The sequence below is a fragment of the Dysidea avara genome, chromosome 10 (genome assembly GCF_963678975.1).
Source record: "Dysidea avara chromosome 10, odDysAvar1.4, whole genome shotgun sequence".
In the NCBI taxonomy this organism is placed as follows: Eukaryota; Metazoa; Porifera; class Demospongiae; order Dictyoceratida; family Dysideidae; genus Dysidea; species Dysidea avara.
The window spans coordinates 20,252,888-20,265,511 of record NC_089281.1 but is presented as its reverse complement, the minus strand read 5'-3'; the positions used below and the strand labels follow the sequence as shown (position 1 = coordinate 20,265,511).

Here is a 12,624-nt window from a genome sequence, read left to right as displayed (position 1 = left end):
TCCGTGAAAGAAGTAGGGCCATAGCTGTAGCCACTTTTCTGCTATGCTTGAATAAGACATCAGGCAGTCAGTCAGTAGAAAATTCCATTGAATAAAATTTTTTATAATTTTGTAGCAACTTGACGAAAACATTCAAGTTGATCTTAAGGCACTTTTGGGCTAGATTTTACCCAACCAATACTGTCATGTCATCATGAGAGAAAATTGAGGCAGGTTTTTGGGTGATACTTTATCACGGGCCATGCCATACCTTCGTTGTCCCTGCTATGCACTGTATGATAATCTATTTGTTAAGAGTATATGTACCTGTAGCTGTTTTGGCATTGATTAATCCCTCCCTCAAGGCAGACAAGATGGTACTGGCCAGCCTTCTTAAATTATCATCTTCACTGTCTTTCATCACTTCCAGTAGTACACCAAGCCTTGTACCATCATTACTATTGATAGTTGGTTTAATAACATTATCCAATAATTCGGTAGTTCTTTGTGATGCAGTGGGAATTGACTTGATGATCTCATTCATGCCACCCGGTAAAAGATCATTTGAATATAACTTTGCGAGGAACACAGTATCATTCATTGGCAATGATGTAACAAGATCTGAATAATATTTCTTAAAGATCTGTAACAGTGAGCAGGTTTGTGATGACCTATAATAATAAGAAACCATAGATAAGTATAAAATTTTATGAAAACGTAGCTAGTATCATGGTTGAAACTGGGTCATGGTTGTTTCCTTGGATCACTAACTGACACAAATGGCAACTCAGATGTGACCCAGATATGACCCTAGTGATGTAGTCTTCTGAAAATGACCACTGGTATAGTTAGTGTCTTTTCTAAAGAATTAAAGACCCACATTGTTCACTATCACTTTCTGAAGGAATATGTTACTGTAAGAGATTGATTATGTTGCCTATTATATGTAATGTCTGTACATACTGTTACAGTTACCCACCTTGTGTATATGACGTTTTCAGTTGTTTGGTAGTGTAACTTGGGACTATCAACTCTAGTAACAGTTACATTAGACACTTGTGATAATCCTGAAGTTGATGGCAAAGAAGACACGTGGGTAACAGAGTTGTTGTCCATTACTAAAGTTCCCATAGTGTCCTACGTATAAGGAAATAATAACAACTCTTGTAAAGTATCAAAATAAGAAGTGGAACATCCATTAAGATATGTACATTCCAAATAATGGAACCCTCCTAAGTATGAATGGTATAGCGTAGTCCTGTAACCTCTGTACAACAGACATCACTTTGTAATGAAGACAACCATTAAATACCCACCCCTGTAATGAATTCATTACATGCTTAAAGTTTAGTGATTTAGAGTTGCCAGCTAAAAGGAAACAGCCATTTACATAATAAATTGGACATGGCTACTCATTTTGTGAAAATGTTTCATAACGGACAGGGGAAAAACAGCATAATTGAATGTTCCAATATCCTGTGACAAGCAGATATAGTAACATGTAGACATCTACAATATACAAAATATCATTCACTACATCCATACCTGTGATGACGATGATGACCCTACCAAAGAAAATGATACACAAGGTGACCTATGATGACTGGAGCAAATTGTACTTGTTACAGTTACCAATGAATCAACCACCAGTGACCTGGGTGGAGTTGATGAATGATATGAAGATGAAGGAGGTGGAACTGAATTGGAGATCACATTCTGTTCAGTATTAACTGTTACTGGCCTCACCACACTACCACCACTATCATCTTGATTGTTTTGTTGTTGTGGATCTGTTGGGGATGAGATAGGTCTTATCTGAGGTGGATATAATGATTGTTCAGGTATCATGTGATAATATGGATTATATGGTAAGTGTTGTGAGTACTGATGGTGAGGACTAGTGGTTGGTAGTGTAGATATCACTGGAGGGATCATGTTGTTGTGTCTCAGATGAACATTACTACGAACAGATGTCCCCATCATATCACCTTGACTGTGTTGTAGTTGAGGTGGATATACAGGGTATCCAGCTAGTGGTAGAGGATGTGGTATTGGCCATAGTTGTTGGGGAAACATCATGGGATTGATCATCCCTATAATAAAGAACATCACCATCATGTAACATCACTCTACAATAGGGTTGAGACAAAATAGTTCAAAGTTTCGTTTGATTTCATAACATTCTGATGCTGCTTTACTCCACCAAAGCTTCATTACCATGGATACTAACAAGTTAAACCAGTTGCACAAGTATTGCCACTCCTTGTGGAAGCTGCCATTTACACTGTATGCATTTTTGGGTGTAGTTATAGTTTAAACAATAACAAAGTGTAGGAGTGGTACTACAGTGCACAGTACCCCTAATAACCATCGATTGTGTTCATTAATTGTTTACATGACTTGTGTAACAAAGCTTCGAGGCTTCGGTAACATTTTCAAAAGAAGCTTCAAACGATGTATTTGTACATTCGTTCCAACCCTACTCCAGGTGTGATAAACAGTTGTACTACCACCTGTAAATGTAATAATTATCACTGTAAGTCTTGACAGGGTGTAAAAAGTTAAAAGAACCCAGGCCTGGGGGCATCCTTCCAGACCTCTTTAGGTTGGCAAGCTTTCCACACTAATACTTGCTTTCCCTCTACATAAATTTTACCTATAGCTGCGTATGCTGTTATGTAGCTATGTATAGGTCCTGGCAATACCAAAAGTCTATACCACTGAATCTCGATAGCAATGCTATCACCACAATTAATGCATTTAGTAATTTTACCTTGATTAAATTGTTGTTGTTGTTGTTGTGGAGCTTGTAGCTGTTGTGAAGCTTGTAGTTGTTGTGGAGCTTGTAGTTGTAGTGGAGCTTGTAGTTGTTGTTGTTGTTGCTGTTGCTGTACTAGTAGTGGTGAACTCACAGGGTAACTTGGAGCATATGGTAACATTCCTTGTTGTGGATATATCATGTGGTAAGCTTGTTGATACTGCAGTTGTTGAAATGGTGTTGGATAAACTTGTGATCCAAATGTTGGTAGTTGTGGATGTCCAGTCGTCATGGAGGGATACTGGTTCACTAGTTGTTGTGATGAATGAGTTTGATGTTCATCATGTTCACTGGTGGTGTGGTCCTCACTGGAAACTGATAACACATTAACTATAACACTACATATACCAAATGTGATCACTAACCAGTTTGTTGTTGAGGCTGGTTTGACATTATACACTCATATTCTTCCTATACAAGAAACAGGTCAATGTTCCTGTAAACTAACAGTGTTTAAGAAAACACGTACACTTTGTAATCTACTGTATGTCCTACTCACACTTGTAGTATGTGTATGTACGGTACCGCCCAAATGCAATGTTGTCTTGCATGAGTGCAAGTGATTAAATAACTTGCTAATTAAAGGGTGTGGCATCCATTTTGCTCATGAGCATTCATTCAAAACGAAACAGGAATTAACACTTGCAACGAAAAGGGTACCATGCCCTTTAATTAGCAAGTTTTTTAATTGCTTGCACTTGTGCAAGATGATGTTGCATTTAAGTGGTACCACAGCTAATAGTGCCATTCACGTAACACTATAATACAGTACATACATGAGAACAAAGCACTAAGTACATTACCACTTTTTGGCTGAAGCACTCCTTTGGTGAAATTTATCACTAATACGGATTACTTATTCATGCTCCAACCACTAACATTTACAAATACACACTAGTTTGAGTCTTGATTGGTTCTCCATTACATTCAAGTATTAACTACCTCAGGCTTAAAATAAGTATCAGTGTATTGGTTTTCAACTTTAGAACTATTGTAATTGCTTTACTAAGGCTTCCAATCTTTATAGATTCAACAAGGGATAGTAATTTCTACAATTATAACTAGCTAACCACTCCATATGAACTCTTGTCATTAATAGGCCAACACACGGAGAGTTAGCCTAAACATACTTACTTCAACTGTTGAAGGCATGGTGCAAAACTATGGATGATTTTAGCTTTATTCCTACATGATAACTTGGCAACACAAAGTCATAGTTGGTGTACAACAGCAAATCAGCATCTTGCTCTGTCATTGAAAAAAAAGGGAAGACAGGTGTATGTCTATGATGTGTGCACTATATACCGTATTTCTATATTTATAAACCGTTAAAAATATTTCGTCAAAGCTACAGCATCCAACAAAATTTAATTATGCAAAAATTTTTTACCAACGTAATATTCGAGAAGTTGAATGAATTCAGTTAACTGCTTTCTGGCCACCTGGATCGAGGCTTGGCCAGTGGCGTGTCAAGCATATGTCTTTGCTCTTCGCTGCAGTCTTCTATCTTCGTCTATTTCGCCACACATTGGTAGCTAGCTAATGATGCCATTCCGTGATAGACAGCTACTACAGGACACATTAAATGAAGATATGCACAAATATGCAAGTTGCATGGAATGAGCTTCTAGCTACAGCAATTCCAGTCCATTGCTTGATTTCTGACGGTCTACTGATGGACAACTTCTGAATCTGGGGCCAGTGCAGCCTCCATGGAACGGAGATGCCACATTTCAGTTTCGCTGCTTGTCATTCTGACAAAAAGGCCATATAGAATTAATAAATTTATATAATTCATTGTTAAAATTTTTTCATCGCTTGAGGACACAGGTGAAAATTTTAACACAAAACTTTAATTAGTAAAAATTTCTCATAGCTTATATTTATAGAAATACGGTATACTGGGGTATGCAATATTGCACCAAAAACTGCAATGGTTTAAAAGTTGGCTTTGCACACGAAGAACAATTGCGAAGAGATGGACATTGATTGTGCAAGATGAATAAGCAGCTGCAATAAAATAATGACATTTATTTGTAGTTCTTTTTTAGGCTATGAGTGCATTACGAAGCTTCCATTAAAATTTGAAGCTAACTTAACCTTCAAACCCACGAAACATTCAAAGCTTTGTCACAGCCATAGTGCAAACATTCATGATCTCTATTATGGAACTAATACACTGTATGTGTACACCTTAGGTACATGACTCATATGAACTGAATACCCTTATGGGCATATTGATGATTCAAAGAATTAATATTTTAAAGCATTATAGCTTAGCTTCTATATTATTCATACAGTAACAGCGTAGTCTATAATGACCTATATCAGAAATGACGCCACAAACATAAAATGGCCACCAATAGTGGGGGACATTAATATTTTCGAGTACAGATGCCTATGGAGAAAATTTTTTGATCAGTCATATTTCAGCCGAGAAAAGAGATATGGAGTTCAGCCAACAGGTATGGTTATAAGACATTACAATAAATCATTTAACCGTCTTTTGGAAGCTTTTCCATCGTAGATTCCGACTATAGCGTAAGTTCAACCTTATACAGTGGAACCTCTCTTATCCGGGCAGTCTGGTACATACTACAGTCCGTATCTCAGAAATGTCCGTAACTAAGAATAACATGCTATTATGCTAAAGTGGCTAATTTAAATACAAGTAATGTTGTTATTGCTATCAGTTAGTGCTATGCAGTTGAGTGGGCAGAGGGGGAAGTCACTACAGAGCATTCATGGTCACTCCCCTGGGCTGTAAAAATGCATTATCACCTAGCAACCAAGTGGTAGTTATTAGTAGTAGAATAAACAATCCACCAAACAGGTAAACAGCAACCTTTAGGCTCCCTCCTTGTGCTTTCATCTAAACCAAACTTCATTATGGTCAATAAACTACAAGCCACATGACCAATTTGGGCTGTCCAGACAATGAAGGTGCCTGGATAATAGAGGTCCGGATAAGGGAGGTTCCACTGTATTATATAACCATACCTGTTAGTTAGAGCTCTGTATCTTCTATCTTGGATCAGTCTAAATTTTTTTCTCCATAGGCACCTGTACTCGAAAATATTAAAGTCCCCCCACTATTGGCGGCCATTTTATGTTGCGACATCATTTCGGATAGAGGTCAAACTACACAAACAGCAGTGTAGTTATGCATAAGTTAGCTAGGTACACATATGTATATGTTAAAGCATTGCCGTGACTGCTATACAAATATAAAGCACGAGGTGCATGTGGCTGAGTGCTTTACTTTTCATATAGCACGAGCAAGGCAATGCTTTAAATGATTTATGGAACTTTCTAGTGGTAGCTTGCAGCCATACAATAGGACTCATAATTAACATGCGTTGCACGAATTATTAGCAGCCTGTAATGCACACAAACTAGTTTAACAAAGTAACTCATGCGTAGTTCAAAATAGACATTCATGGAAGGTTTTGGTCACAACCCACAATCGATTCTATTGTGACACATGGTAAAGTATTTCCATGATATCTCCAGGACTTGTCTGTTTACATTAACAAACGTAACAGCAACGTTACCTTCTCCCACCCATCATTGAAGTACTTAGATATGTTAAAAGCAATCCAGTGGTAGAACTCGTATTGGCTGGGGTAATTGACCACTCAGCGTGGCATGGGCTATCAGCCTGTACCGGCTTGGGTGATTAGTTGTACTGGCATGAGCTCAGCAGGCTATTATCCTGCACTAGAGCACGTGGGCAACTGTGCTTTATTACCCACAAACAGTGCTTTATTGTACAATATTGTACTTTGCATGGGAGGATCAAAGCGATGCTGCGTATCGTATTCTCCATACAGTAATAATCAATTGCATAACTGTACTGTATGAGTCATACAGTACAGTTATGCAGCTAATTGGGCAAATACAGCACACTTGGGAAAAGACAGTACAGTTATGTGGAGAATTTATTTTAGGAATGTTACATATACAACACACTGTAAATCGCTAAAACCAGCCAAACTAATCCTACGAGTTCGTTCTACGGCTAGGAATAGATTGTATAAACACTTACTGATCGTCTGATCGTGAAGCTTTTAAATAGTAATCCACTAAGACGGCATGATTGATCATGTGCGTGACATTATAAATCGTTAAAACAGCCAAACTAATCCTATTAGTTCATTCTACGACTAGAAATAGATTATATGAACACTTACTGATATCCTTATCAGCGAAAATCGCAGCGGTTTGAGTACTAGAGAAAATCGCTCCAAGCCAGACGTGACCAGGAAGTACAATATAACACTTAAAGCACCGCCTTGCTTGTGTGTACGAAAAATACAGTACTCGAGGCAAATACAGCACTCGGCTTCGCCTCGTGCTGTATTAGCCTCTTGACACACACCCTCGTACTGTATTTTCCGTACACACGCGTGGCAGTGCTTTAACTCTAACATAAAGCACTCTTTGGGCAATAAAGCACTGTTTGCCCTAAAGTGTACTTTATGAAATTTAAAGTACACCTTTTACTTTGATCTCACACAAGCAAAGTTCTATAAGCACTTTTATGAACAGGTTTTCAAAAGCAAATGTGTAATAAAGAGTCCACAGAGATGGACTTGTGTTTCTTGCTAAGTAGTTTACATGGGGACAGTCAGACCTTGTACCTGGGTAACCCTGAAAGCTAGCTATTCCCCTAGTTAGAACTAGAACTATCGTTTTATAATTTAAAAAAAAACAGGTGTATTGAAATTGCTTTCGGTATAGTGAGCCATGATAGTGAGATTCAGTCAGAACAATACTATTAAAAATATCTTTATTAGAGTCTATAGGACTGGGAAATATTGATTTTAATTAACCAACTGTTTTGACTGATGAACATCTCCAACATTAATAAATATCTGGTAAAAAGAAAGACTGAATATTCTCTAATTTTGTGTCGTAAAATATTATAACAGAACAAATACTGTAACAAACCAATGCAAGGGTGTGAATTATTATGGATGGGTAAATTCAGCAGTTAAGTAAATAAAACACAGCCTACCAATAGAAAAACAAATGTTTGAATAGTGGTTCAGGAATATGAGTAGTAAGGAATTGAACAAATAGTTGAATGTTCAAACTACACCCTGGCCTACTTATTATTATATGTGACCTGCTGAGTAAAAACTGACTGTTTTCGCAAAATTCCATTTTGCTATTAAAACATATTGAAACTATATAGTATATTAAAAATTACTAATTAAAAAATGAAGTAGGGATCCAAGTAATAAAAAGTAGTTAAACAAGAAATAAACAGTATTACAGCATAGCTCGGTGGGAAAATCCCTACATTGGCATGTTATAACATGCCAAAGTAGGGATTTTGCTACCGAGCTATGCTATAATACCATCATATATCTCTTTTTTCACTACTTTTTATCACTTGGATCCTTACCTTATTGTACTAGTTTGTTTGGCTTTTTTGTTATAGCATGTAGCTATACACGTGTGACTGTTCTATTATGGTGACTGCTGTAGTAGAGTGTCTCAAGTCAACCAGGGTGTGTGCCACTATTTGGTGTGCTAGCATTATGAACGCAGCTAGGCCAATAATAATGGGATGTGTCATCGTGATAGATTGTTAAGAGATGTGGACTTGGTGCTTGATCATTATTAATCAACCAAGATCTCATTAATTGGTGTGGCATTGAACCTATCATGAAGTTACAGGTACGGTACAATGCAAAAAAGGTAACGACAGATTCACGAAGCTTTGCAACACTCACAAGGTCGCTAACTTGTTGTGAAACACTTGCAATCTACTTGCAAAACAGAAGAAGTGTTCGCCTAACCGTTCCCACAATTAGGTTAATTGGCTGGTGATCAAGGAATGTTCGCAAAGTACATGGAGAACTCTTGGGGATGTTCGTGAGGCTGTAGTGTGTTCACGAGCTAACTGTAGAGAAGAATGCTTGCGATGCTGTTCATGAGGTGAAGAATGCTCATGAGGTTGCTCATGAGTTAGTGAAGAATGCTGGCTCGCGAGTTGCAGGATGGCTTGTTTACAAGTTTAGTAAGGAATGCTTGTGACTCAGTTGAAGCAGCTCAGTGGGGAATGTTTACTAGTTAAGTTAAGAATCTAAGTGAGCACACACTTTGTAAGGTGAGCTTTAGTTGGAAGGCTATTTTACATCGTTATTTTTATCCATTTGTATTATATTAAAGGTATATAGCTAGCTGCATGACTTCACTGTTAGTCAGGTCGAATAGCATTTAGTGATAATCTTTATCTCATGTAGGTAGCAAAGAGCAATGATCAAACATGTTTACAACATTATAATAGTAATTGAGGAGTATCAACAGTGTCCTGGTAGTGGAGTGTGACCTTGCAGTTTTCTCCGTACTGAATATATACACATTGTATGTCTACCTTTCAATTCAAACTAAGGAATTCAACAGTGTTTTTGGTGGTGGACACTGTGGTCTAGGTTTTAAATGTCTCACTAAAGTACTGCCTTCTCTGAAGAGTCTACACTGTGTTCCTGGTGGTGGACCGAGTTGTTTATGTTGCAGCACTGAAGTATGTTTTCCGTATTCTGAGGAGTTTACACTGTAGTGGACTAAGTTGTTGGCCTTCTTCCTACTGAATATTACATCATATATCTACACTGTGTGACACAAAATCTGGACACTAATCTATGGAATTTTTCTGGACACTAATTTATGGAATTTTTTTCAGTTATTTTGTGTTGTGCAACTACAGTATATGCAAATATGTGCAAACAGAAGATGGGTGGGGGAAGAGGATCCATATTTCAACTTTGTTGACTTGTAAGAACTTCAAAGATGAGCAGTCCTTTAGTAAATTATTTGGGTAACACCCATTGGGTTATAAGGGAAATTTTATCCTTGACAGGCATGACCTAAATATGGTGGGCAAATGTGTTGAACAAATAATAATACTGTAGTTGCCCACTAGTACTATTTCCCACATGCACATAACTGGACAGATGCTAAAAGCATGAGCCTGAGTTGTCTAAAAACTGATGCGGCATCTTGATGGGATTGTGGTATAGCTGGAGTACAACTGTATTTGTATGAATTTTGTTTAATGTGCATGTGTTTGTAGCTATACATACAGGAATGCTCAGGCTACTCCAGAGGCAGAGGAAGGTGAAAAAGTTCAAGTTGGGAGGCTCACTGGCTTGCCACTATACAGCTACATAACTGTGTGTGAAGCGCAGTCAGCATGCTTTTGGTAAGGCTCAGCATGATAATTTTGAGTAATAGGTGCTAAGGTTAATCTGGTGGTACTTTGATACACTCATGTCTTCACGAAAGTGCCGCTTACAGTTTGAGGTGGGGTACTTCAAGCTGTCAGTCGTTATGCCCCTGTTATCAATTTGAGAGATAAAGGCTGGGTGAAGGTAGTTAGCTCCTTCTGCTGCAGCTGGTAATTTTTGTAAACTGGCATGCCATTTGTATAACATCAGTCTGGTAGGGCTGTACTGCTGATTGCACAAATCTTTAAAAATTGCGTGATGCATGCGTGTATGCACACACAAGAATTAAAATGTTTTAATTCACGGAACAAGTTGTTTACGTCGGGAATCTTAGTCCCCAACATCAGCAACCTGTTCCGTGAAACAAAAATCTTGTGCGCACACACACGTATGCGTCTGGTAATTTTTAAACTGAAGATTCATGCAATCAGCAGTACGACTTTAATTAGAACATGTTTGCTCATGCGTATATTAACTGTTGTTCTCCATGTTTTCCAGACTGTTCTTCATATTCTAAAAACAGTATAGCTAGCTTATCACTGACTATCTAGAGTATATTTTAATGTATACGCATCATTAAGCACCCATCAATAGTCCATTTACACAGCACCTTGCTTCCCTCTGTTCATCAGATTCTGTTTGATGTCAATGCCAATCTTGCTGTCTCCTGGTACACCTTTCAGTGCTGCTATTTATAGCGGGCTGTTGTCTCTCCACGTCTAATTCTGTCATATTGTTTTTGCCTAGCCAACCTACAGCATTTAAAAAAACCTATAGCATTTTCGATTTAGAACACAGTGTGTGACTTTCCTTGTTCGTTGTGTAAATGCTCGGGAACGTGACGCTCATATGATGTACGACGGTGGACGAATCAACTACTAACAGTGTGAGTCTTTCTTCCCTCTCTTCTGCACTTTCAACATTACCCGCCATAATGAACGTGCCATGTGCAATAAAAGTTACAACTTGCCACGTGCAATAAAAGTCACAACTTGTCACGTGAACTAGTGCCGGAAGTTACTTTTCCCAGTTACTATCGTAAACGTTTGGGAACGTGACGCTAGTGTACCACCAGTTAATGCAAGCATCACTGTAGAACTGCTGAGCAGCCTGGGAACAATGTTTGGGTTCATTGTCCTGCATAAAGCGATGTGTTGCTGGTGGAGGAATTTATCTTGAAGAAATGGCAGAAGTGTATTTTGAAGGATTTCACAGAATAGAGGAATGTCCATAATTCCTTCAAAGATACAAGCTTTTGTAGCACCTTTTCTGCTGATTCCTGCCCAAACATGTACTTTGACAGGACAGGGTTTATACAGGGTGAACGTGGCTTTTCTCCTTCCTTAAAACAACAGGTGGGTTTGCAGCTGGACTGTTGTCTTGTCACTCCTAATGACATCTTCAAAGTTGTCGTGCAGGTACATAGTTGACCATTCCAGTATTTTTTGTTTGTTCACTGTGCGAATTAGTTGACAGTAAGTAGATCTGCGGTAAACCCAACCCAACTTTTGTCTGCCACGTAGAATTGTATATAGCCAGAGATACATTAACACCATAAATAGCAAGCCTACTTTGTAGCTGAGTTGAAGTAGTTTCATTGTCCTCCCATATAGTTGCTTCAATTATAGTTTGAATTTGAGGAATTAGTTTTGGAGGAAATACTGAGTCAGGCTGTCTAGCTATAGTACCTCTTGTGTTGTAACGTTGTATAAACTGTCACACTCCTACTTTTGAAACTATTATTCCATCTTCAAGTACCAAATGTTTCACAATAGAAGACACTTTATAACCATTCCAGTGTAAACTAAGAATCTTCTTATAGTCACTGAAAGTCATGTGGCACTAAATTTGTGATGTTGAGACAAAGAAACTACAACACCAAATATGTAGAAAGCAAGCCACCAAAAGAACAACACCATACACACAGTTAAAATCGCTGGGAACAGAAATGAAACTGGAAAACTGCTGTTCCCGCCTTTCATACACAGTTTCCAACGCTCGCTTTAGCTTGGGTGTGCCCGTGGCTTAGTTCGTGACAGTGGAGAAGTGTCGCAAACCAAGTCGTGACACTAGCTACTAGCTCATGAAAGCTGCTTCGTTAGAAGGTGCCTTGTATCGTGTGCATAGGTCGCGGACAAACCAATGCAACAGCCTCATGAACAGCTCACAGGCACGCCCACAATATTTGACTACTTTTTGAAACTTTCATATCTTATAACTATTCAGTTGGTGATACTATTATTATATTGTCATGGATTTTTCAGCAGTTATTAAAAATTTAATTGGCATTAAAATGCAAGTTACAGGTTGCAGATATTCCATCCCAATACTGGAATATAACCCATAATGTGATGGGATGTAGTTTGTGCCCACATGCCCTATTTTCACAGACCCGGTCACATATACTCTTTTGTTTTCCACATACTATAAATATTACTTGAAGCAGCTACCGTATAGCCTAAATATTTCGAGGGGGGAAATTTTTGCTGATTTCGTGGTTTTGGGTGTTATCAGCAAAAAATTTACTCTTGAAATATTTTGACCTTCATATAGTCTAATACATTTTGGGAGTGTTTGCAAATCCTT

At 38.1% G+C, this 12,624-nt stretch overlaps 1 protein-coding gene across 7 annotated transcripts in view; it reads right to left on the bottom strand.

The window, feature by feature from the left end:
• The window catches only part of LOC136268686 (protein NLRC3-like), a 44,938-nt gene that overhangs the window by 18,443 nt on the left and 13,871 nt on the right, over positions 1 to 12,624 (bottom strand). For all 7 annotated transcript variants that reach the window (XM_066064086.1, XM_066064091.1, XM_066064090.1 and 4 more), the window contains exons 3-7: positions 3,163 to 3,208; positions 2,753 to 3,112; positions 1,525 to 2,072; positions 959 to 1,116; positions 307 to 650 (exon numbers count right to left, since the gene is read on the bottom strand). In XM_066064086.1, the coding sequence (XP_065920158.1) occupies positions 307 to 650; positions 959 to 1,116; positions 1,525 to 2,072; positions 2,753 to 3,112; positions 3,163 to 3,190 (1,438 nt within the window). In that variant the 5' untranslated portion in view covers positions 3,191 to 3,208. The remainder of the gene's footprint in view (positions 1 to 306; positions 651 to 958; positions 1,117 to 1,524; positions 2,073 to 2,752; positions 3,113 to 3,162; positions 3,209 to 12,624) is intronic.